Source organism: Coturnix japonica, chromosome 4, assembly GCF_054131305.1.
Source record: "Coturnix japonica strain WE chromosome 4, WE-NBRP24, whole genome shotgun sequence".
Taxonomy (NCBI): domain Eukaryota; kingdom Metazoa; phylum Chordata; class Aves; order Galliformes; family Phasianidae; genus Coturnix; species Coturnix japonica.
The window spans coordinates 27836420-27864142 of NC_140666.1; the positions used below are offsets into that span (position 1 = coordinate 27836420).

The 27723-nt window shown below is 36.7% G+C and overlaps 1 protein-coding gene across 4 annotated transcripts in view; it reads left to right on the forward strand.

Moving 5' to 3' along the window:
- The first annotated feature begins 4906 nt into the window (after positions 1–4906).
- RXFP1 (relaxin family peptide receptor 1) overlaps positions 4907–27723 on the forward strand; it is a 42389-nt gene continuing 19572 nt past the window's right edge. The window contains exons 1-2 of one of the 4 annotated variants that reach the window (XM_015860873.3): positions 4907–5296; positions 20978–21133. In XM_015860873.3, the coding sequence (XP_015716359.1) occupies positions 5248–5296; positions 20978–21133 (205 nt within the window). In that variant the 5' untranslated portion in view covers positions 4907–5247. The remainder of the gene's footprint in view (positions 5297–20977; positions 21134–27723) is intronic. The other 3 variants (XM_015860876.3, XR_014945728.1, XM_015860875.3) reach the window with 3 other exon arrangements.

Genomic DNA, 27723 nt, shown 5'->3' on the forward strand with positions numbered 1-27723 from the left:
TGTGTTCATTATTGTCACCATTCACTATGTTTGTACAAGGTTATATGGAAGTCACACAGATGGCATTTTCAAAAGTTCAGAGAAACCTGTTCTGGTTTTCCTTGTTGCTTAGCAGAAATATGTGTAATCATAAATTTAGTGGTAGATGAATATTGACTTTAGCTGAATCCTTACAAGTGTATAAACTACTGACATTTAAGTTGGTTGATGGAAGTTGAGCGGGGTTCTTCAAAGGCAATGACTTCCTTTTGCTTGCCTTTACATGGACCCGAATATTCCTTTCATGAACTTTACCTTGCTAGGATTGGCGATCCTGGTACCACATGAATATTTCTCTCCAGCTTTGAAATTGGCTTTGATAGTTCTCTAACGCAAAGGTTCTCATAGTTGAGCTATTGAAGCCTTAGTTTTGCCTTCTCGATGCTTTATATACTTCATGTTTTTAGAGTTCATTTTCTCAAAGAATGATATGACAATCTTGTGTTAAAAGATCTCTAGTGAATGTACTATGAATGTCACGCCTTCCAATATTGTTTATTTAGCTACTTGCATTTGAAAAGTTTGTCTTCAGCTAAAACCTGAAGGATCGCACCACAGCTGGGAAGTGGACTCCTTTAGCGTCAGGAAGAGGTAAAGGGCAGTTGGCAAGGGCAGGGACTAAAAAGCTCTGGAAACAGTGCTTTGGGAAAGCAAGAGGTGAAAGAAGAATCCTGTTTATTGGGAGGATAGATTAACTGACTGAGTACTGATGTTTTTATCTAAGTAGCTTAGGGGGAAGCCCTTTGTTGTCTTGGACTAATTTTGCTCTCTTCTGACCTTCTGTGGCACTACAGCCAAATTTTATGCCATTGCTTTACCTTAAAATAAATGTGGGGGAACTGGTATCTGCCACTTTCTGTTCTGAGACACTTCTTGGACATATAAATATGCTGGAGAAAAAACAAACAAACAAACAAAAAACTGTGTTACCTTGTAATAAACTTCTCCAAGAGAAAACATTGAGTTCAGATCATTTTTCCAATGGAGGAAGGTCTCTTCCCTTCCTCCAGAAGCAAATGCCAGTAATCCCAGCTCAGCTGCAGCTGTGCTGATAAGAGGCCTGGAGAGAGAAATGAGAAGTCAGAAGATACTGCTGCAGAGGTCCTTGTGTAGTTATCCTGGACTGTTAGGCCCAGTGCCCCAAGCTCTTCAAGTTTTGGTATATAAATCCTATTAAATCTCTGCAGCTGTGCAATGGGGAACAGTAATCTTTATGAAAAGATAACATACTCCTACAATACTGATTGAGCCCCAAGTGTCTGAGATAGATAAAAGCACTGAGTGCAGCTTATGGTTTGGGAAGAACTGCTGTAGATGAGGTCCTCTTTCTGCTTATGATACTTGCATGTTCTTACACTTTTCCTATGGGGTTCTTTAGCTTACCTTTCTCCAAATATAGGGAAGTGCTAAATGAAAAGTATATCCTCCAAAGATGACAGTCACCGTGTAAAATATTAATGTCTTATTCTCAATCACAGTATCTGTAAAGCATGCTGATGGGGGCTTTAAAAGCAGTGTAAATTAATTATAATTTAGCCAATTAAGTTAATTTCCACAATTAAATGATTGGGATTGTAAGATTGACATGCATAATGAATTTACATTTCAAATGCTATGTTCTGAAATTTTGTCTGTATATTAATTTCTCATTTTGCTATAATACAAAACCTAAGTACTGTCCATCAAATAGCTGAGAAAGCAAAAGGTTCTCTTTCTTTCTATACATGAACTATATATTCTCTGTGACTGGATGGTCCCGTTGATTTCAGTGATCATTCAGCAATCCTGTTTTTTCACTGTGGAAGTAAAGCAGTTGACAACAGCTGATGGTATTTTAATCTAAAGATTTCCTTTTCTTAATGAGCAGCTCTTAGGGTTACAAAATCACCACTGATATACTTATTGTCTCATCAGTCCTTGATTTAGTATGCAGTGCAACATCTCTTAAACCAAGAAAAATTCCCACATTAGAAAAGAGTAATAATAACTCTTATGTAGATCTGTACTACTTAGTACTTGGAGCAATGCAACAGCAGGTAGAATTTATATGCATTTACCTTCTCCCCATAGATTAAAACATAGCTTGCTTGCACCTGTACTGGTGAAACTGCTTGAAGTTTGTCAGCTGTAATACTGAGTATGCCACACTTAGAGTTTGAGATATTTGTTAACCTTGAAGGGTGAAGCTGCAGCCCGTGGATAAATACACCTTATTCTCCAAGATAAAAATAAATTCTGTTTTATTTCCACAGTAGCAATGATTTACAGGTCAGTATTTTTTTTTTTAATTGTGATATTTACAAAGGTAATATACACAGATATGATTTGTTTACTTGTACGAGATTCCTTCTATACAGCATCAAACTTGAACTGTAGGAAATAAGACTATGAAGTGCTATTTTTTTTCTAGAAGTGTTTATCTTAAAGTGCTTCACAGTTAGGATTATTTTATTCTAGTCCCTGTATGCCTAATTTGATTCCTGGTGCTCACATGAAGTGACTCTCAGTAAAATAATAACTTTAATTATTCGGATTTATTTGCATATTTTCTGACAGTCTCTTGCACAATGTTAGTTGTTAGTTGAATATTTGTTTTTTTCCCTATATATCTGACAATAGTACCTTTTGTTTTATAGTGCTTTCAGTTTAAGATGAGGAAAAGGAGACATCGTAATCCATACTATGTGCTTCTGTGATATTTTTGGAGTATTATTACAGAATTAAGGAGAAATATAAGCAAATGATGACCATCCTACTGAAACTGAATGACTTCTTTAGCAGTAATATGTTATTCTAATGTTATTTCCTTGCTCTGGAATGAATAAACATGTAAAGTCTGTTGTGTTCTTGAAAGCAGAACTCTAAAACACCAATATTTTATAGCTTTTTATGGTTTAGACATGTGGAAAGTCCTTACTGCCTTTCTAATGCACAAAAATGTATAGATGTTTTAAAGTAGGGTAAGGCTAAACTATTTTTTAAAAGCCAATAATGTCTTATTTAATGTTCTAATAACGAGCTTCCTTCTACTGATTCTTTGGCTCCATATTCTAAGTATACCTGTTTTTGTCTAACTGTAGCTCCTTGGTTTGAATAGAACTGCACTGAGAGAGTAAATGTCTTTTTTATGGATCTCTCCTAAAGGCCAGAAAGTTCTGCTGCTTTATGTATTCTTATTAAAAATGTTGATGAAGAGCAAAAATCTCAGTGGATTTTCCATAGAGCATGTGTTAGCAACAGAATTAGCTTTAATGAGTATACTTGCTATAGGTCTTCGAAAAAAAGGAAGGCATTAGCTGGCAGTGACAATTCCCTACTGGGGAAGAGCTTCAGAAAACACGTGGGTGGTATGTCTTGCTTTTTGTGGTTATCTTTTTTCCAGATTTATCTTGAGGTTCTTGTAATAGATCAGACTGTTTCTGAAGAAACAGCTTCCTCATTTCATTGTATTGGCATGTGAAAGTATCATATTCCCAAAATATATAAATTCCAGTCTCAAATGGAGGTGACTTGATGAGAAGACCAAAGAGGAAGCCTTGCTAAAGAGCACTTTCTCTGGAATTTTTCCCTAGAACATCATTCCTATCTCACCCTGCAGTTAAGATGCAGAGCTTTTATTTTATTTTTTTTCCAGCTGTATTTATTGAAAGTGTATTTGTCATTCTTCCTGCACAGATTCTTCCTCTAATTTTCACACCTTGGAAGACCATTTTGTATAGCCCAGACATTAGCCATAGGCTGTTTACGTGTTAACCTTTGAAAGGTTGTTTGTAGCTTTATTTGAAATGATTCAAAAGTAGTTTTCACTCTATAAAAGAAATCTTCTATAGCTCCCTAGCCCATTTTTATTCAGGCACTTGCCTAATACCAGCATTGGCGTAGTGGATGCCAACAGGTTTTTGGGGGGCTTCCGTAAGCAAGAACCTTTTGTTTTACCCCCTGTATTTTGTCTTCATTTTATGTTAGAAACAAAATGACTGACAGTTTGTAATATCTATTTTGCAGACAACTTTGCCATAGCAACAATGCAGACTTTGTTCTTGCCTATGGTGTAGGCTTTTCCCAGTCTCTAAATATGCCTTCTCATGCACATGATCATGCATGTGTGCACTTCCTTAGTCTGAGATGCTTTCTTCCCAAGGATCTGATGTGACTGGTGACATGTTACCAGCATTCTCTGGCCTGGGCCATCTTTACAAACCTTTGGAAATACAGAGCTTTTTTGAACCAAAATAATAATAAATGCTCAGTATCTCTTTCAGGACAGATAAAATTTAACTCCTCCCCTTGAGTTCATCTCAGTACTGACTCTCTGAAATATATCTCACTATACTGGCAACTGTTAGCCTTCACAAGACTGAAAAAGATTTTTATAACTGCTTGTGTATGCATGTGGTTGAGTTTAGGTGATACCTGCTGGATCTATTGGAAACTGCCAAGCCAAAGGGCAGAGGGGAACTTTCAAAGTACTCAAATAAGGAGAGCGTCTGAAAAAACTTACTTCCACATAGTATATGTTTCTGAACATCTTTGTTCTCTCAGATTAATTATTTTTGCTACAGTTGCCATTAATGGTTAATGTGTAAAAATAGTGATGTGCTGTTATTGGAAATAAATTACTTTATGCATTTTTCTGCATTTCAGAGAGGGGCCGGATGGATAGAAAGGGCTGTGTTTATACATTTCACTTCCCCTTACTTGAAAAACCACCAGCTTTTATCTAAACTGTGCAAAATATTTAGTTTCAAACAGAGTTGCCTTAATAAAATTGTGTTTTTCAGGCCTCCTCCAGTATTGCGACTTTAAAAAAGAAAAGAAAAACAAAACTGGACTATTGATGGCAGTTCTCTGGATCTGGCTGTGTTTTGTGCAGCAGCAGCTCTCCCCAGGGTGGACCTGTGTCCATGCACACAGCCCAGCCTTCTCCTACCACTGGACAGAGCAGCCCCGGCACATCAGGCAGAGCAGAGGAGCTGGCGTGTGCCCCTGAAACTTTCTCCCCAGTCTCTCTGCGGTGGGGTGTGTTTGTGTGCCAAGGAGGGGAAGAGAGAGACCCAGTGAAAAGGAGAGCAGACGAGGAAGCCAGGGAAGAGAAGGGAGCTTGTTTCATGCACTGCTGAAGGCTGTCAGAGGCACTGCTTACCAGCAGCTTAAGCTTTAAGGGACACTGTTTATTGACTTTATTCACTAAATTGCTGAAGGACAGCTATGACATCTGACTGGTGCTTCTATATATTCTTGCTTATTGGAACAAAGGGTAAGTACATCTGTCTCCTTTTCTTTGAGCATTGCAAAGCATAGAGCTAATAAACTTAAGTAGCAGATTTTGAACAACAGTATTTCAGTGCTATGTTATGGTTTGTGATGGCAGTTATTCTTTTATGGAACTGAAGTATAATACAGTCTCTAAAGGCTAGTAGCTACAAACTGGGATCAACTGTTTTCTTGTTTAATGCTTTGAGAGTTGCTATCACTAGTTATGAGTTATAAATGCAAAAAAAAAAAAAAAAAAGAAAAGAAAAAAAAGCAAACCAACAAAACAGTTTAAACTGCAAACAGGCTTGCTGTAAATATTTCCTGAAGGTATTGGTAGAATCAACTCATTTTAGCTGCCTTGAAATCCACATTTTAGAGTTTGTTCAGTAGTTTGCCACTATAGTACACAGTGCTATTGGAATTGGTCGTTCCTGAAAAGTATATCGTGCTCAGGTAGCAGAAATCGTACCATCTGATTCAGCATGTGGTATTCAAGTAGCATGAAAGCTGAAGATTGAATTAAATTCAGGTTTCCTTTCAGATGCGAAACACTTCAGTAAGGTGGGATTGTAGCCTTCTCTCCTGCTGCTTTACTAATATTTTCTTCCTTCCAACTGAGTACCCTGTGTGTAAGTGCTGCTTGCTGTTTGGGTAAAGATAACCCTGTGCAGCTGCTGATACAGATCTGCCCATAGGATTGTTGTAATGGCTATCATTTCCTTCGATTCTGATTTTTATGTTAAGCATTTCTTGTTGCAGTAGTAAACATAAAAGTAATACTTCAGTAATTTTGTAGGGTAGCTAATAGTGTAAGGCTGAATTCTTTTGTATGGAACAACAGCTGGCTTTCTGCTGCTTTTAAATTAAACCTGATTCAGTTTTCCTGTGCATACTAAGACATGTAACATATGAGACGTTGCTCTCATTAGTAGTGGGAAATACAGTCCCACTTCTTATCATATTTATGGTAACAAAGCTCACTTAAATCCATGGGAAAACTCTAGGCAATTCTATAATGTTTTGGAGGAATATATGGAATGAGTGCTGCAAGCGTGGAAAAAAAAAACAAACTGCAATATCAATTTAATAGGAATTAAGCAGACTGTTGTAATGAGATCTTAACAAGCCTGTTAGCAAAGTATGGCTTCATATGTGCCTGTATCCTCCATGAGCAGCTATCCAATATTTAAAGATAGTACTTCAAGTTATGCAGAATATAAACTGCAGAATTTCAAACAAATTAAGCCTTTCACATTCCTGTTGCTATAGCAAAACTGGAAAATGTTGAGACAGTCACATAAGACATGCAAATTATTGTTGGCATAATTTCTGTTGCGTTACATTTATCTCAGCTGTAGAATTTATAACATTAAATGAAATATTTTAAAGCATTTTGCAAAATGGAATTGCAGGTGGAGACTGTGAGTGACTACAGGCCTTCCAGGGCTGTACGTCTGATGGCCGTTGCATTCTTAGGTACTCATTGTCTCTTTATAACTAGCATATTAGAACCATAGGAGAAAATCATATGACTTATCTAGATGTGATAGAGAGATGAGCTGCACAGCTGCAGATCGGACTGTGAATGTCTGTTCTCCCTGCCACCTGTTAGAGCTCTATTTTGCACACTTCCTGTTTAGTGCCACTTCCGAAATCACTCAAAACACAATCTGTGGCTCTGTTGCCCTCCAGAGCTTTGGCCAGGAATCTGCATTGTAACCTCACTTACACACCTCTTCCTCACGATGGATTTAAACCCTGCACAAGTCTTTAGCTGATTTTGAAACAAACTCTTCTGAAGGAATTATAGCTGTGTTTGGAATTTGTTTGTTACAGGCTGCTAGATGTAGAGATGTATTTACTCATTTTCTTAATTTCCACAACTTGCAGATGCTCCTAAAAGAGTTATAAATGAGAAACAGCAATCCCTCAGAAGTTACTCTTGCCTGACCCACCCATATCCATTCCATTAGTTTCACATTCAGTAGCTACGCTTATACCTAACCAATTTCAATTGCTGTTTCACCTTATTCTGACTCTAAGTTCTTTTGATTTTTTTATGTGAAAAGTTTTCACTTTTTTCATTCTTCATAAAAAGAACTAATTGAGAACTAAAAACAGTAAACAGTGGAAATGCAGCTTTTTATATACCAGCAACTCTCGGCAACTCTCTGACTGTGGTATAGTCTTGTGTGGGCTATATGAATTCACATAGAGGATTTTCTTTGAAAGCAGTTGTACTATGAACTTAACTAGTGTAAAAGTATCAATTGTAACATGATGACCCTGAAGGGTTGGGTTCTGGAGCTGACAGCAGTAGTTAGGATGAATGTCTGCCCCAGTGTTTGCTCGCCTTCTTGATGCTCAGAGGCTGCTTAGGCATGTGGCGGTTAAAACCATCAGCTGTATGGTCGCAGTGTGGGTTTTTCTCTCTAGAGTCACTTTGATTTACCTTCTGTGGACAAAAGCTACTTCAACCTCCTAAACTTGCCATTTCACAGACAGACTTCAAACATTTATCATTCACTAAGCAAAGCTGAAGGAATTAGTATCTAAAACTATTTAAACTGGAATGCAAAAGGGGATCATTTAGTATCTTAAACCTGTGTCTGTCAAAGGATCATTTATTATCTTAAACCTGTCTGTACAGTTTGTGCTCCTACCTGAAGTTTTTCAATCCTGTTTCTTCTCATACCTACAACTCCCTCTCCATGTTCTTTTTTCTTTCTTCTTTTTTTTCCTACTTTCCTTACCCTCATTTCAAAATGACAAGGAAAGCTTTCTTTAAGCCATCTGAAACTTGTTAGCCCATCTTGCTCTTCCTGCACATGACGGCTGTTTACAAGGCCAAGATCTCTTATAGCAAATGCTTTCTGTCAAATGTGGGACAGAGACAGTCTCAAATCATCTGCAGAAACGTATGCTTATGATCATGCAGGATAGTGCTCTTCATTGCATTTTATGTAACGTATTTTGAGATCGCTTCCAGATTTATAAATAGGAAAGTGAAATTACTCAACCACTGCATGAGCTCTTATCACTGTGTAATGATAATTTTATGTTAATTTCTCTTTGTGCATTTCTCACTCGGGCATTTATCAAACTGCCTGCCTCACAGCTAGAATAACGTGCACCTTGTGTATCAATATGTTTTACAAAATACAAGTTCCTTACAGCAAATCAGGGATGAAGGCTAGATTTCTTGAGGAAGGCTTCCTTTACTTTCAGTTAGTGATAGTGAAAAGTTTATGCTCTGATCGAGCAAAGCTCTGAAAGTCAGAACGTTATCGTCTGCAAAGGCTGTCTGCCTCCACCTTTGGGCAAGGCTGTTTCTGCGCCTCAGGTAATAAAGCTCAGGGCTACCTGATTGCAAACCTATCTTAACTGTTTATAGCAACTCTACCAGGCTTTAACTACTTGCTCTGATGTTTAACGTGCAATATGGACTTCATTTCTTTTCCACCTTGAATTAGAAGATACTGTGGTAAAGCTGCCAAAAGCACTGGAATTTTCCACAAAAAATTTGGAACTGATAATTCTTGTGTTGAATGATTCTGGAAATCTTATCTTAATCAAATAGTTACTTTGTGCTTGGATCGGATGCTTTAACTTTGTTGACAAAGAGAATAATCTTGTATCAAAAAGTACTTTCAGCTTTCTATGTACAACTTAAATGATTGACATGCCTACTATAAAGATTTCTGCAACTCTGTTAATAGAAATTCCAACATTCCGTGCTTCCTAAGCAAAGTCCAAATTTGAATGTAGTAATTTTCCATGCAAAGCAAATTGCCAGTGCGCCATCAGCACAGTATGAGGGAGGATACCACATCCTTTGGTGTTCATTTTCTCTGATGATTTGTAATCACTGGGAATCTACCTTTTTAAAAAACTATTATTATTCTTTTCCTCGGTGCTTGTAGTAGAAAATGCAGTTTCTTAAAAGAATAAGAGCTTCTTCAATACTCAACTGCAAAATCCCTGTGTATGAGATGCTGCTCCTACAAGCTGCCCTGCTAGACCAGAAGAGCTTATTCAAGCTTAGATATATGCATGCAAAACTCATGTAAAAATTACATTAAAATTATCTGTTCCAACAGACTTTCCTGAACCCTAGAGACCAATGTAGGGTTCATCAGAACTTTCACCACTTATCTTGGGGAGGGTATCTTGGTAACATTGTATCTCCCATCCCTTGAAGCCATCAAATGAGACATGAAAATGTCTTGTTTGAGGTGGTGGGGTTATGAGAAGCTGAAAGTCGCTGTGGTTGTGTGTGAAAAGCAGAAAGGTGAAAATGCATCGGGAAGGACCGAGCAAGTAGATGTTAAAAGGAGGAGGTGGAACGAGAGAAGAAATGTGAAGGGAAGTCAAACACTACTTAGGAAAGGAAATGAAAATCAGAAAAGTTATCTCAGACAGCAGAAACTGACAAAAAGGCTGTCTAGAAGGGAGCTGGCAGGAAACAGTTAAAGTATGAGGAGGTCAGAGAGGAGACCAGAGTGCCTGTAGAATAATCTGAGAGAGAATGGTCATCCCCTGCTGCCAGGAGGAGATGAGTGGAGGCGAAGTAGGTAGTGGTGTTAGGCAATAAGAGGTGGAAGTGGGGTAGGCAGCTGTGGCCAAGTAGAGGAAAAAAGGATCTGTGCTTGGTGAGGTGAGCAGTCTTCTACAAAGCTGAAAAGGAAGCTCAAGTTTGTCTCACTGCAAAATGCCTCCACCTCCTGCATAAAATCTCTGATCAGGAGCTGATAGTTAAAGCTTTCTGGTCTGGTGAGCTAAGAGTTGTGAACTTGTGGTGTGACATGGTGTCATTTTATGAAATGTGGAAGGAAAATTATTGATTTCCTCTTTTAAGAGTCCAGAATGTTATCTGTATCAAACAGCATTATCAGTTTTGCAAATGTTGTTTGCATCATCTCAGTTCTCATGCTTACTTTATCTTATGCACACATAGTACATTTTCTTCATACTGTAACTTTCTGAGAATTTGTTCTTTGTGGACCCCACTTGAAGAATGAGTCAGAAACATGCAGTCAATTATGTTGTCTGTGTGAGTACTTATTAATTTGTGCCAGAAGATAAAGATAAATTATGATTGAGGCTGAGGATTACAAAATGATGTTCCTGGGATGAAGGCAACCGAACTCTGCTGTGGAAAACTGATTTCTTTTTCCTGCCTCTTGCTCCCAACAGGGATTCTCTAAATGCTTCATAAGTGGATAATAATTATATGTCAGGTTTTCTAGTTGTTGGCATGATAATCCTGATGTAGCAGCGAACATTTCACATCATTTCAGTGAAATGTGTGAAAGCTACGCTTTAAGTAATCTGTGAAGCTGATTCTGAAACCTTAAATTAGCAGAAATGTATACCATGTTATGTCAGTGTCTCAGCTCTCTGTCTGAATAACAGTTCCTTATTCTAAACTGTAATCTAAAGCAATCTACAGGGACTTGAAAAAGGAAAGTCTAATTATTGTAGATAACATTCTCTAATTATTGTAGATTTAATACTGTAAGTTACAAGTGGGTAGATAGCAGACTAAGCAGCAGGATCCCAGTAATCTGTTGGAAGGGTCATCAAAGTGAAGGGAAAGCATCCATAGAATTATCTGGATGTGCATTTGCAAAAATGTATGAAATTTAAACAGATGTGACAGAATTGCAAAGTATATTAATAACTGATGTTTGCATTTGGTTCCTATCATAGGGGAGGAAAAAAAAAATAAATGGGAGGCACAGCTTCAAAAGTGTGTTATAAGCCAAGCTAGAAAGACTGTGTGTGATAGAAAGAAGTGACTTTGTATATGCTAAGAAGTAAGACCAAAATAATATTGATTACCCACTTTGCTTGTCCTCTCCATGCTTGTGAGGGATCCAGCATGCAGTTGGCCTATATGACAGGTCTATACAGATACAAGGAAGCATGGCTCCTTGGGAACATGTGGATCTGAAAGAGGCTCCACAGCCATCAGCTATGGCCTGTTGAGGAAAACTGGCCCTGGGAGACAGAGTTGTTCCTGCATAGCCCACACTGGGGCAGGAGGTGGCCAGGCAGTGGGGAGGGAAAGCCCACTGATACTGTTGACGAGTGCATGTGAAACAACTGAGTGGACCTTATACAGAGAGGGCAATGGATCACCCAGCCTTATATATCATAGGCCCCTGTGTGTTCAGTAGCAATCCTGAAGGATTCTCAGTCAGAGTGTTTCTTTATGAAGTAATAGATTTGGCCCAGCAGAGATCAAGTACAACTACAGCACGGCAATAAAAATGGCAGAGGCCATCAGACAGCTGAGACTGGAACCATCAAAGCTGAATGCATGCTGCTTGGAAAGTTGGGGTTTTGTTGAGTTGGTGTTGTTTGGGTTTGTTTGTTTTTGTTGTGGGTTTTGTGTGTGTGTGTGGTTTTGTTGCACTTGTTCTGGGTTAGCAAATCACTAACGTTTTCAGGTTCACTGTTTTGAAAATACAATTTAAAAGGAAGCTTTAGATTAGTTAGAATAGTTGAGTTAGCAATAGACTGGCACTGTTTTAGAATTAGCTAGCGGGAACATAATTGTATGAAGACCTGGTGGCAACATAGAGCTAAGGTTTGTGCTGTATGCCAGGGAGTAGGAAAAAATGAATTTACATTAGTGAGTCAAAATCCATTATATAAGAATATTAGCTTCAAAGTGTTTTGCAGCTCATTCCACTCAAATTCCTCATGTGTCTGGTTTGAAAATAGTGTCCCATAGAAATGTTGCTTTATCTCTAGACATTTTCAGCATCATGCAGAAGGAATACAGCTGCTTCCTTCTTTCCAAATTGATGACAGAAGTGAATTTTGAGCACTTCGGCTTTTCTACACTCCTAAGGTTTATGTCTAAGTTGTCTGAGGTTTTTATTTTCCTAGTATATTTTAGGAAAATATATATATATATCTTTTTATTAAATTCTGATAATTTTTCTAGCAAGTGTATCTAGACTTTTAATCACTGTTATATGTATAAAGCTTTTCTTTGTTTTAAATCTTTTATTTACGTATTCACCACTGCTTTCATATCGTTTTCTAGTCAGATAGGTTTCTTGCCCAGTGAAATAACTCTCTATATCTATGGATCTGCAGAATTTAAGAGAGATATTTGAATATTTTAAAAAGTTTTAAAAGGTTTTGATTTTACTAATCAGTCATGTCAACAGCCGTTTTAAGTACTGGAATGTGATCTCCTAAATTAAAAATACACTGTTCTGGATACAGCTGTTATATTCAATCTATAAAACTAAAATGTGGACAGACAGATATCTAGTAAAACAAAAACACAACACTGAGAAATTATCTCTTGATTGAAATAATGTATCATAATAAACATACAGCATTTTAGGATTGGGATTTCAGCATTTACTCTCCATACATGTCCAACAATATTCTCTATATTATATAGGTAATAGGCACTTAACATTTTCCAGATGAAAATAACAATATAATAAATTACGTGGTAGTGTCCTTAAAATGATAGACTATATAAGTAGTCTTGTATACAGAGACATGGATTTTAGATGGTAATTATTCCTTTTTATCCTGCTACCTATTATTTGAAATGCCCATCAAAACATTTAGCTATACAGAACCTTTGGCAAAAGCTGTGCTCTAATTCTCTTCTTAGCACTTTTCCTCGTGGCAGGACATATCTATTGTGCTGGTGTGCTACAAAAGGCAGACCAGGGCTGCCTTTCTGCAGGAACCTTTCTTACTGCCACGCTCCAGTATGGTGATCAGGTGTCTGGAGACCTGGCAGGAAGGTGTTGGGGGATTGGGGTGGTACAATAGGGCGCAGCCAGAACAAGGCTCTCCTCCTCTAGCTTTGCCTCATGTACCATGCTAGGGATGAATCGTGATAGTTCTGCTCTAGCTTATACTACTTCACAGAGCTTGCTTTCTTTGCTGTTGACAATGCAGAAGCATTGAGTGTCGGGAAAGGGCATCATAACATGCGGGTTTAGCTGGAATGGGGTCAAGAGGGAGAGGAGGAGGTAGGTACTGTGGAGGCTGTGTCAGTAGGCTATGCATCTAAACTGCATCTAAAACAGAGACAGGCTTCTGAGTACAGTGTCTCATTATTTCTCCTGTCTCCACTCCAAGCAATTAATATCCAAGTAGCTCTCACCTACATGCTGCCAATGCAGCATTTCTTTATGTGCATTATTGATTTTAAATTATATGAAAGTTAATCTTGAAATCTGTAAATCTTAATCAGCACATGCATTTTTACATAAAGTGTAAAAGAAGAAATAAGTTATCTGTTGCCTCTGTACAACTAGCTAACGGTATTCCCTTAATGTCAAAAATTGACATTTTTGTCAATTGACAAAAATGAGTTTGAGATCAATTCTGATTTATAGTGCTCTAACTGAAGTGTTGTCATTTATAGTGGTAAATGATGTAGACTCATACCAAATATAGCAGACATTTTGTGATTCATTTATTTATTAATTTATGTTAGGTTGAACTAAGTATTCATGGGCTGGAATCCAAGAATAATCCCAAAGTAGTCCCACTAACTCATTAAAGGTGAATTCCCTAAAATATTTTCAAATTGTTTTTTCTTCACAAGAGGGTGAAAATAGAATTGAATTTTATAATACTTTGAGATGAAGGAATCTCATAGATTTATAGAGCAAAGCAAACTTGAATCTGAACTTAAGGGTTCAATCTAAAATTTGAATTTCTAGTAGTTATGGATGGTTATTAGTGACAAAAGTATGTGAATAAACGAAAATCATCAGATAATCCTGACTCAGGCACTCCAAGAAGCTGTATGGTTTTATTGTTACAAAATTAGTCTTAAGTATGCTTCAGAGCTTCATTTTAAATTATGCTGGATTAATTCCATTGTAAGAACTACCATTAAAATAATTTTAGCTCATACCAAAATAGCAAGGAATGAAAAAAACAGATGGTTTCATCTTTCAAATACTTTAAGACTCCCTGTTCTTTTTTTTTCTTTTCACTCTCTGCAGTTCTAGATAAAGAAAGCTTACTTGACAGTGTTTTACCATGATTTGTTTGTCTGTGTTATGTAAGAGAAGAGGTAAAATTGTGTAGGTAGATTTGCTTTTTGTGACTGAAGAGGTTAGGCAAGACATGAAGATGTTTTAGACTGTTTGCTTGTATGAGTAGTTAATGATAGTGGTGGGTTTTTGTTGGTTTGTTTTTTGTTTTTTTTTTTGTTTGGTTTGGTTTGGTTTTTTTGCTGTTCTCATTTATAAATAATGGATTCTGAGATCATACAATTAGAGTACCATTCAGTAAGTTCCCTGTTTGTTGCCTTTCTATTTCATGTTTTTGTTGCATTTCACTTTGTCTTACTATACAATGGCTTATGGCTGACCAAGTTACACTGAGCAAGTCTGAGGTGAGCTCCTTCTCAGTAATTCCTTATCACTGTCACTTTGTATTGAAATTCTGAGTGCTGGTCATGAGTAGTTGTTGCTTAAGGAACACCAATTTATCAGTAACTAACAGTTCTTGATCTTCTTGCTTAAGTACATCTCAAATTATTTGATTGCTGAGATAAACAGACAATCATTAACTGTTATAAATGAGGTATTACAAAAGGAGAGGAAAAAGTGATCAATTTCCTCTAACTTTAGGCCTTGCAGAACCAGCCCAAGGCTTCTCCTTGCTGACTATGAAGAAGAATCTGTCCCCAGCGCAGCAGATTTTTCCCTCTTTCTGATGGATATTTAATGCCTTTCTGGGACCTGGTGGGGTGGTACTGCCTGACCTGATATTACTCTTCAATACATTTACACTGGTGCCTTCATTGTTGGCCTATGCCCTGCTTTTCATATGTCTAGCCTTAGACTTGGCATTGCAACAACATGAGATAAAAATTGACAACACTTATTGAGAAATCACAATTTATAAAAAACAAAAAAATATTTGCTAGAGCAAATGAAAACTCACCTTAATATTTTTTTCTATTTGAAAAGGTGTCAGAATACATGGAGAGAGAGCTTATTTTTAACAGAATAGTCAGACACCACTGTAATTCTGTGTATTTGAGGAAAGAAAGTAGATGGAAAGGAGAATAGCTAAGAGGTTAGTTCCTGCTCAGTAATTTGCGTTTTGTCAGACATCACTGAACGTTCATCCTGTGGGAGTGCCTTACAAAATTTGAGTTTCCGGACAAAATTCTTTATACTACATGTGGAAGCTTTCTCATACAGTAGTAGGTTTTTAAGCTCTTTTCTGTGCATTGGAATCATTTTATCCTAAGTTATGTGTAAGTGGAGCAAAAATGTAAATTAATAAAAGGTGTAGAACCAAATCTTCTGGCAAGGTACCCTTCCTGAATTGCTCTGCTTACAGTTTCTGGCCTCAGAGCAGATTATCTGGCAGTTAGATAAAGAGGATCTTCCAGTGCTATCACTGGGTTAATTAGAGTGAATTATCTGCAGCATAACTAATAAATAACTTTAGTTATTTATGAGATTGAAGTCTATAATTTGCGAATTATGTGCTTTGGAAACTTCCTAGAATAAAGGCATTTTCATATGCATACCAAAACGTAAAGATACAATATGCAATTACAAGCCAAGATTGGCATGCCTTATAGGCAGTCAAATATATGCATCTTTTTTGCAAATATCCTCTGCTCTATATTGTGTTTAGTGGGAGCAGATGTTTTACACAGTATTTAAAACTATGACTGTAGTTCCAGTACTACACGTTCCAAGAATTATAGCTGATATGGTCAAGTAAGTGGTGCTTCACAACTGAGTACTGTAATTCTAGTGTTGCGACAGCCAATATGTAAAAACTGTCCAGGGCATTAGAAATGAAATTGTTGCAACCATTTGAGCTTCTGAATAAATTATAGACATCAGAGTTGAACAATTAGCAATGGAGAAGAGGAACAGATTACAGAAAAGGCAGTGGTGATGATAACAGTTGAATTAATATTCCTGTGGAGATCTTTTATGGTTGTGGAATCTTTCAAGCCAGTGATGCCTCCAGGGTTAGTATTATGTCTTTCACCACTAGGATATGGAGTGTATTGGACTACAATTTCTGCCTAAGGTGGTTACTCCAAATGAGTATATTAACAGTGTTCAATTATGTAAATTTTCTTTTTTGTTCTTGTGTGAATACAGAATCTGTTATCAGTAATTACTCATTGACAGCTTTTTTAATGTTACTAACTATAATGTTAATAAAGTGACATTCCCATTGACAGAAATCACTAGTAAGGTTTTCTTAATCAACTTTATTAGAGCCTTTTTAAAATTAGCTGCTGAAGGTATTTCCGCAATTTCCATAAGAAATCTGCAGCAAGTTAAATAGAAAGTGTACAAAAGTTAATTTTGTATTCTTATACAGAAATTGGATTAATTTCTTCCCACTCTTTATTTGCCCCAAAATAGTATTTTGAATGGGAATGAGCTAAGTAATTTGGAACAAATAGCTAAGTATCATTTACTTCTAGGTATCATTGCGATGCACAAATTCAGATAACGGTTCATTTAAAAGACAGAAAAACAGCTATTGTTTTTGCACAATTATCTTTTTTCCTGCAGTGATTACAGTGATTTAAATGCTTTGGATTACATCTCATCAGCCACTCGTCATTACTATTCTTTGCCAATCACACATTTTTTAAGCTAAAAAATTCAGTTATAAACTTGTTTTATAACCTTATTCTAATTATTTGCCTTTGAAAATAAAGGTTACAGTCCCATGAGCTCTTCTCCTCTATATCATGCTAAGGGCTTTTGGAAGCCAGTTCATAGGCCCTTCGAATATCTTTCAGCAGAAAAGAAATATTTTTTTATCTCCTGTCAGTTTGAAGTGTTGAGGTTAGTACAAAAATGACAGGCAAAATCAATTTTAACTTGAAAGTTTTAGTTGAGGAAAACATTCTTTTTCCAAACAGGTATTTCAAAAGGAAGTTTGCAATCCTCTCTTGATCTAATCTACTTGCCACCTTGTCTAGAAGTACTGCAGCAGTTTAAAAGTTATGAGGTGAAAAAGTCTTAGGATATGACAAATTCACAGTGGTCTCTGAGTATCTAAGGCTTTTTCAGGTAAAATAGCTTTGCATGATAGTAAGTACAGGGTAGATTCTTTGGTACCATGATTGTCTTAATCTTTTCAAACTTGTAATCTTCTCACATTTTTAAAAAATCATTGATTTTCCTCAACTTCTGCACTTTCAAACTGATAACTAATTCAAAGTGAAGAAAAACATTCGGTTACTTGGCTGATGGTATTTAAGAGTCATTTTGGACTCCTGACAGCGAGCCTTCATATGGTTGTAATTTTGGATAATACAGCAGTATTTACTTGACATTATGATATGCCCTTACTTGAACCGATAGTAATACATCTGAGACTCATGTGACTAGCAGGTACCAAGCAGTGAGTCATGATGCTTTGATTAGTTTAATTGCACTGTCTAATCAGCGCAGTCTTGTTTTCATTACTGAATTATATTCACTTGTTTTATGACAGCGACATGTGACTGCATGAACAACTTATTCTTCTCATGCATATCTCTTATCCAGCTTCCCAAAAACTACTTGTGAACCTAGTAGCCTGTTCCCAAGAGCTTGTGCATTTTTGTTGTTTTGGGGGGTTTGTTTGTGTGTCTATTTGTTTTGTTTGGGGTTTGTTTCTTTGTGTTTTTAAGGGAATGCACATGACTAGTGAGCTTTGTTAATCGGTTTATCTTGAAGGAAAGCTCTGCTCTACTGGGAATATCTTGTTCTTTGGCTTTCCCTGATGTGTTCTCTTGAATGCTTCTTATGAGAGCTTAAAGAATGGCTGACATGTCCTTTCCACATTATTTCTGCATCCCTAGAGGAGCTGATTTTACCTTATGCTTATATACCTTATATCAAGCCAATTTGGGTTATTCCGTTAAGAAAGGAAATCTTGGGCAGTGTTAAATTAGTCTCATATTTGAAAGAACAGTAGGAAAAGAGTTTTTTGCATCCTCAAAGGCAGAGATTACAGATGCTGTGGAAATAAGTGTCTCAGAGCAGCAAGTCTGGACAAGCTTAAAAGGCATACAACGTTCTTGTTCTCTATTGAAAGTTTGAGAGCAGTTGAGTTGGTGGGGGGAGATCACAAAGTACACAATAGTCAGGAACAGATCCTGATTTACAGAATCAAGAACACATGCTGGATGTGTATGTGAACATACAAAACAAAAGGGGTTTGTCTTTGAATATTGACACACTTATGCAGCAGTGACGTAACATGGGTTGATGGAAGGAAAACAAAACAAAGATTTTTTTAAATTGTTATTGTTGATGTAGCACTAGCTTTTTTTTTTTCTTTCCCACATAGAAAACACTATTTTATTTTCTTTAATCCTAAAGAGAAACATTTGAATATTGTCTAGCATTTCACATTCTGTTTTACTGTCGTATCTCCTATCTTCCTTTGTCGACTTGAACAAATATTTCCCCAGAAGTTTTCCACTCATTAAGTCCCATATGATCTCTGTGGTCCAGTCTTCTCTCTTTTTTGTGTGTGTGTAAACAAAATAATGCGAACACGTCAGTGGTCAAAGACCTGTGCTTTCAGTGATGAGACCAGGATGGCATTGTTAAGTGTTGATGCTTCAATGCCTTGCTTCCCAGTCAGATATTTACTTGCCAAGGTAATCCTCTGTAGCACAAAACAAGTGGTTCAGAATCACTATCACTAAGGCAATACATTTATGGAGAAATCATAAAATCATGTAATCCTTCACCATTTTTACTCTTTCACAATGAATTAGTCTAGAACTGAGACAGAAAATATATTCATTAATTAGCTCACATGAGCAGATTCATCCTGGGATTAAAATACAGCTTTATCATCAGTACTGTTAGTCTCTATATACCTATAGAGATCTAAAGCAAAAGTCTATTTAAGTTACTACATAAGCAACAGCGTGGTGCATAAAAGTCAATCCACTTTTTAAAATCATAAAATCATGCAGTGATTGTTAGCTGAAATATATGGCAGGATGCTTCGGATAGCAAAGGTGTTTCCATGCTTATGGGAATAAACAAGATATTGATCCCAGAATTTCTTCCTCGTGCTACTCCATTTCAGCTTATAAAAGTTGTAAATGTTATCAAGGGTTTAACAGGCAGAAGTTCTTAAAGAACTATGGATTTGAAGCACTTAATTCACTTATGTTCTCCCTTAGTTTAGGAGAAAAACAAAGACAAAAAATAGGGTGTTGTACAAAAACATGGCTATTTGTAACTATATAAAGCTTCATAGAAGTATCATATTTTGTTTTATGACCATAACCTTGAAAAAAAATTGCATGTGCAGATACTGTTGTGACTATTACAAAACAAATACCCCTTTACATATAGTGAAGATTGTACAGAGTATTTTGTGTTTTCTAAGAAGCAATGAAACTTAAAATAGAACTTTTATCCTTTCATTACAGCATCCACTATATCAAATGTTACTTCTAAAGATTATCTGATATAATTTGAAAGTATTTCAAAAATGAAATTAGCAGTCCTTTGCAGAATAACACTTCAATGAAGACTTAGGAGTGGGAAGAGCACCAGGTAGCTGTGAGCTCAAGATACTTTCTTTTTGATATATCAGAAGTGGAATTAATTGCACTCTAGTGTAATTCTAAACTCTGTCTTCTTCTCATGGAAAGAAGGTTGATATTGAAAGGAAATTCAAGCTATCACTCTGTAAGCTACTACAACAGCTTATTGTAGATCAATTGCACTTGTCCTGGAAAACTGTTGACAATGGCAGAACTTGTCCCTGAGGAGACTGGTAAGGCATTGTGCATCTGCAAATGTGGGGGACATAGGGAGCTGAAGCTGTTGTCAAATTGAGGAGCAGAGGACTGGTAGAATTCAGTTGCTGAATCCTCCACCTGCCCCAGCTGATCCCCATCAGCATTTTCCTTCATTTCTTCCATTAGGTCCCTGCATTCTTCAAGTTGATTTCTTCTAAGCTGTGGACTTATATGCACAGATCTTGTTTTCTATAAACTTCAGACCAATAAATTCTGAACCATGCCTCCAAAGTTTTTGAATAGGTTAACTGCTCTTCTGGTGGATTTGTGGCTGTGCCTCTGTGTGTTAGTCATTCTTCAACAAAGCTATGTCATGGACTTGAGCTTACTGTCATTGTTCTTTGATCCTTGGTCAGTTTATGTCCAGTAATTGATTTAAAATTAGAATACATTTAGAAGTCTATAATTCTGACTTTGTATAAAAAGTATTTATCCACCTAGGTCTCAAATTTCAGCACAAATTAATATAGTCCATATCTGTGTAGCTTATCTGGCTTACTGCTGTAGTAAATTAATTTTTAGTGCAAAGTAAAATTATCCTTTTAAATATTGGCCTTAGGTCATTTCTGTTGTTTGATTAGCATTTGCATCTTATTACTAGGATGCATGGGGAGAAATTACCTGGTTGCTTTATATCAAAGCAAATTTTAATTAGTTCATGATATAAATGTGGGGTTTTTTTGCCATGTTAAGAGTGTTTAATATTCTCTTGTAATTGCGCATCCAATGAACTAATATGTATTTATGACTTGATATTCACACTAAAATGAAAATGAATATTTATGAGAGCATAATCTCAATGATCTGTATATACCTAGGAGCATATCTTGAAGTAAGCATGTTTCTTCTGTCTCTGTTTAGTCATTCGTGATTCTTTGGAAGATCCTATTTCCAGAGGTGGTGCTGCCTGCCCGTTGGGCTACTTTCCCTGTGGCAATATCACAAAGTGCTTGCCCCAACAACTTCACTGTAATGGCGAAGATGACTGTGGGAATCATGCTGATGAAGACAACTGTGGTATGTTGTTAAGACTTTTCTTTGTTTCTGACAGTCACTGAAACCTATGCACTGTTTGCACCAAGTGGAGAGTTACAAAGTAGTAGCAGTAAGAATGTTATATGTTTTGCTGAGGATGTAGTAGATATTGGCTACCCCCAACAAAGTCTCTGAACAGGCCATTTGCTGGGATGAAAGGTCCACATTTGCATATCATAGAAACTTATCCAATTTTATCATTTTTACATACCATTCTGACGTTTTGATGTGCACATGTGTGTGAACTAGAAAAGGCCCTTGCTAGAGAAAGATGGACTTACATTGCTGATGGTTTGCAATGCTTGACATAACTGCTAGAGCTGGCTGGGAAGCGTTATTTAAAATAATTTTCAAAGTTGGTCAGAAATTTTTCATGTCCTAAAACAGGAGAAAAAAACAAAGCCGTGCTTGTATGAGTTCTGTAAGCTGCAAGGCTGACAGATCTTGGAAATTTAGATATCTGAAGAAATACAGTATCTTAATTCTCTGCCTATGAAGTTCTAGCGTACTACTCCACGTGAAAATTACTTTTGGCTCTAATCCCATTTAAAAGACCTGTGCAGCCTTCTAGATTTATATCACCTTCTTCCACCATAAACATAATTTTCTTTGCCAAGATTTAAATCTTGAACAAAATTGACTCTTGTTCTATTGTTCTTCTGTGTATAAGTTGCCTCTTAAATAGTTGATGCCTGTTCCATTTCTGTAAAGTCCCGGAAAGTCCGTTGTGCAAGGACTTGCTAAAAGTGTACCCACTGATCAAGTAGGGATTCAGACACACACAGTTTTGTAACAGGATATACAGGACAACAGCGCCTGCAAAGAAATTCAGCTGTAATATAGAATCCATTTCCAAGTACAATAATTCAACAATGAGACCATTTCTGAAAGCCTAAATTATAAAGACGATGAGTTGTTGTATCAGTACTCTGAAAAATTAGGGTTTTTTTCTTGCATCTTAACCTGGTGTTCTCAAACTGCAAACCTTGTATAATGCATTGTGGTCATATACAGCTCTAAAATTTATATATAAGTCAAATATTATTGTTTGACTAAAAGAAGAGTAATTACATTGCCTGCGAACTTGAAATGTTCTGTTGGGATTTCTGTAACATTCCTACACTTAAGTATGTGTGGAAATCACTGTTGGATAGATTTTTTTTCCAACCATTCATCTTTCTTGAAATCAAAGAAAGAAAGTGTCACCAATTATTTCTCAAGACAAGGATGCCATCCAGCTATTTCTTTATGCTGCGGTTTCCCAGGACCGCTTCAGTGTGGCTGCATTTATGTACTACTACTACTGTAGCTAGTTTATTATACCCTTTTTCTTAATTTAGAGTTTTCAGTTGAAGTCACTGCTCCTGGTTACGGAAAAGTAATTCAAAATTATTTCACTGAAGTAATTGTTTTGTGCAGCACTACAGGAGCTTTTAATCTTATCCACAAGGTACTCTAATTAAGTAACTTAACTTCTAAATTCTTGCACTCTTCTATCTTGCATAAATTTGAATAAGACTTCTCAGGTGGTAAGTCTACAATATTCAAGCTAGCACATGTGGTGGGAACAGGAAAAAATAGCATGGGCTCTAAAAGGAATTCAGAAATATTAGGTACATGATTCCCAGGTACAGATAGCTAGAACAACTGCTCCACCAATTATGTCTGCAGTAATGACAAAGCCCTATCTTAAGCCTACATAAAAATATGAAAAAGGCTTGCATTTATTTTAAACCAGTCTTATAAGGAAAAGAGATGTGAAGCAAAAATAGTTTATCGCAAACAGTAGTCCTTTCTTTGATGATATCAATGAAGACAACTTTTGAAGATCATAATAATGCCACTGCAAAAATTGGGTGAAATTGTTTGGAAAAAAAGTGGTACTCTGAACATAGGGCAACCCAAGGTCCAACTGTTCAATAGTAACTGCTAGATGCGGGGAGGATTAATAGAAACTGATTACCAAAATAGCATTTTTAAGAAATGTCATAGAATTAAACAACCAGAGAAGTAATTATCTCTTAGATATGCAGAGAGAGTTGCTTTGTAAAAAACCTTTAAATGATATTACAACAAAAAGGCCTAGATTTTTCTTCTGTGGTTGTCAATTACGGTGTGATGCAGAAGCTGTCTGGGTATTCTGGTCTTGCAGATTACTTAAGTAGGAATCCTGAAATTCCACATGCAGTGTGGTTAATAAGCAGCACAGCATAAAATCTGTCTACCTGCTAACTTGCTGGATTATTCCTTTTCAAAATTTGTTTGATGCTTATCATATGATGTACTAACCTATATTTAGATCTCATATGACCTTATGGTAGGCTGGAAATAAAAGATGAACGAAGTGTTTCCTCTCCATGCATTAGTGCAAGAGAGACCAACATAGCAGGAGTCTGAAAACACTGACATTAGTCAATCAGAAGAAGGCTGGTGTCTGGACCCCATTACTAATGGTCCTCATTAACACACTCTGCAGGTTTATTGGGCTACTGAGAGCGTGTGTCTCAGTCCCTTGGCCTCTTGGATGTTCCTCTGTACCTAGACATCTTTATTCTGTGCCCCCCTGTATGCATACCACAATATTTTATAGATGTAGGTCAGAAATCATCAGAGATTTAACTGAATATTCCAAGTATTTTCTGGTAATTCTGTCCCTTTCCTCTTTTCTTGAGTGTGTACTTTACCAGTTTATTCATATGATGATACTCATGTCACACTCTTTGAGATGATTTGCAGTGTTTCTTCTCTTTCACACACTGCATGCCCTATAGCAGTAAAATATGATTACAATTAATTGAAATTAAAAGGGTTCTTCACTCACTGGTAGTTGTCTTCTGATGATCAGTAATAGCATTTTCTGTTAAATCTGTGCACGTAATTATTTGCTTTGTGGGGCCTCCTTCACATCTGCTTTCTCTTTCCACTGAGCTTTCTATCTGAATAGTAAATTAAAAACTAAGAGATGCAGCCTGAAATTAGGTTAATATTTAGATCTGAGATATCCGTTGCAGTTCTTATCCTCAGGGTGAGGCTGTTCTGTTTGGCAGTTAAGCTTCAACATTTCTTCCACTTCACAACCCTTCTGGAGAGAGGATATCCGTAGCCAGTGTGTTACATGGAATGAAGCTGCTCATGTTTGAAAATTCTCATGCCTTTTTCGCCCAGCTGGGTTTTCAACCAATAGAGTAGTGTGTGATATCCTGTTGGGAAGAGCTTGAGGCAGTATAGTAAACTGCTATAAGAGAAAGAGAGCAGCAATTTATCAAGCCCTGAGTGATGACAGGTTCTTTTCAAACTAGCATTAGATAACCTTAAATGTGCATGGAAAATACAGTCTTACCTTATGAACATGAAAACATTGTCCATCAAGTAGCGGGTGGCTCTGCAAATTTTCCATAAATACAATATTTTTAAACAAAAATGATTTATGTAAAGTTTTATCATTTGTCATAAATGCTTGCGGCTTTGAGGAACTTTCCTTTTTAAGGTTAAGTATGGCAGTAAATTTTTCCCTGCTCTCCTGCCCTGTGCTCATCCTTGTGAAATCCTGAGTTCTTCATAAAGCAACCAAGTGTGATGTTTACCAGCTTAGCCTAAATCATGTTTCTCTTGGAACTATTTTTTTTATCTATGTTAACATAACAGTAACATAGGTAACAATTCCAGCATCCTTCTGTGCCCAAGCCTAATTTAAGGCAAAACAGCTTGAGTTAGATTGTCCCTCTGAGGAAATGTTCGATTTCAATCATAATGGCTTCAGCCTAACCTTCAAATTTTAGCCATGTATGGCTAAAAATATATATATAATATGGGAATTGTCTATGAAGCAAGTAGAGTAAAAAGTTACTTCTCACTTTGAAGACTTTGATACTACAGTATTACTACTAAGTACTCTAACCTAGCTCTGTGCAAAGCCCTTTGAAGCCAAATAGTATGGTATGCCAAGTGCATACTCATGCTGAGAAGCATTTTGAAATCTCTGGCTTGACAGCGATAAGCAGTGATAAACAAAACAGAACTAAAACCAGCAACACTAGACAAAAGCAGCAGCTGTTGAATTCAAAACAAAAAAGAACAGGACAATATTTGTGATGTAGCTTTTCACCAAGTCCACCTGTGTTTTATTATCATTTGCTTATATGAGCAAATTCTGATGTGACAAATTGCAAAAGCATAGAAAAGTTAGATCATACCACAAATGTACTTAACAACTTTGGACAGAAAGCAGTAAAGTTGCCAGAAACTATCAATGGATATTTTTCAGATCATCAACTCTGAGTATCTTTAGACATATTTTTCTCCTTAATCTGCTCCTTGATTTGATTTAGAAACTTCATTGTTCATCATTATGCTATCTACTTAAGAAGGCTGAATCAGCAAACTTCTGTCCTAGATAAACGTCAGCTTTCTTGGATAAATATTTTTATTACTCATATATGAGTGAAATAGTTGTTTTTGCTGATATGATTGCAGCAAATGGCATATGATGGAAAGTCTTCCAGCAAAGAGCAGGGCAGCTTAGCTCAGTTTTTTGCTCCAAAACCAGCCACCTGCTCTCAAGTTCAGTTTGGTGCAAAACTGTACATGGAGAAATACAGAATCAGGTGCTGAGCTTTTCTGCTTCCTGCGAACACTCTGCTTTACCTGGGCAATTTGAAAGCACATTATGCTATTTCTTAAAGTCTAAGATGAAGCCCTACTGGTTTGTCTTTGTTACATTTAGAATTGTCTGTCTGTTACAGCCGCTGAAAAATCTCTTGGATTTAAAGTACTGGTGCACTCACTTCTTTGTAAATAATCCTTCTGCCTTCAGATCTAGTACTTTTTCCTAACTTCACTTAGGGCTTCGTAATAGTACACTGGCATGCAACCTAAATCTATTTAGTTGGATTTATGATGTTGTGTTCTAGTTTAGAAATGCAAACAATAAGACCAACATAAAACCTTCAGTCATACCTCCTGGGCTTTGATCACAATACATTTTATGAAGGCAGGTGTGCCAGGTGAGGGCTAATCTGGATTGACTCCACGAACATCAGTGGAAAGGTTCCCACTGGCTTGAGAGAGCAAAGATTCATAACTTACCTAAATTAGGAAACTGATGAAAAGCTCGGATGTTTCAAAGTGCATTTGTAACTCGTGTGTTGGCATTTCTAAATAGCACTGGATATGATTTTTAGAAACACTGTGCTAGCAGTGGTTTATTTATTTACTTATTTTCTCTCAATGAGGTGAATTCTAGATTGTGACCTTCAACCTGTAGTGGAAGCAGGAAACAGAAAATGTGTCCTCGCATGTAGTTCATGATACACAAATAAATATCACAAATAAATGCCTTAATTCTTCTCCTACACTTAATTTGGAATGGAGTGGTTATGCCTTACACTCTGCTCAAAATTAGTGTGTTGTTTCACACTACTGAATAGTTCTTATAACTCAGTCTTGAAGCTGGTTATTGAAATGGATTCTTCATTTGTTATAGTAGAATACAACCACTAAGTCTGCAGATTGCAAGTATCAGGAGTAGAGTAAAAAATATGTTTAGAGTACAAAAATGGACTAAATAAATAAAACACTTGCTCATTCATATTCATTTCAAAGCAAAAATCTGCATGTGTTGTGCCTAATTACTTGCATTTCTGTAGGCTGGATTTTTGTGTTGTGACTAAGCCATTAGAAAAATTACTGTTATGTATTTGACTATAACTCCACTTAGTAGAAATAATGAAATGGGGATAGAAAGAACATGTTGCTAAGGTGTTTTATCATTTTTTTTTCCCTAGCAGAATCTTTAATTATGCGCTACTTAATGGAATTAAGTTACCCCAGCTATTTTGAGAGCACAGGTTTCCTCGGTGTTCAGAAATTTGGCTTCAGGAAAGTTTTGCTGATAGTTCTGCAAAGCTGTTTTTTGGCAGTTAGGTAGCGATTGTAGTGTGCGTGCATTTGTTTTTTAATCACAGTGTCATAGCTGCGTTTTTCCAGTCCAGTGAAGCAAGAACAGGCATGCAGATTTAATTTAAGATGTTTCTGACTCTCCAGAGGGCTTCTTCGCTGGCTAAGCGCACTTACCATTGTATTGCTCCCAGCCCTAAGAGGTCTCAGAACAAAAGGCAGCGTTTAGTTCCCCATATTTAGTGTTCATGTATAGATGTTTGTTACGGTCTCTCTAGCTCCTAAGCTGGGTATACAATGGAAATCACGAATGTGAATTACTGAAAGAACTGAGGCAGTAAACTCTTGCACCTATTTCCATTTACAAGCAATGGCCTCACCTGTTACTGTGTGCCATGCCATCAGGCTGGCCTGACACCAAGAATTATTACCCCTTTTATAAAAGGGCCTATACAATTTGACAGGATGAAAGTAATGAAATTCTGTATAATTGTCATTGTTTTCCCTCATGTGTTTCTCAGAAGATCTACAAAATTAGAGAGTTTTACTGCAGTTTGTAGATTTATTAAATCATATTTCAGATTTCCATAGCAGAAAACTAAATTTCTGTGGGATGTCTGAAAGATGCATGCTTTAATACTACAAGATTGCTCTTTAAGAAATGGGAAACTTCAGAG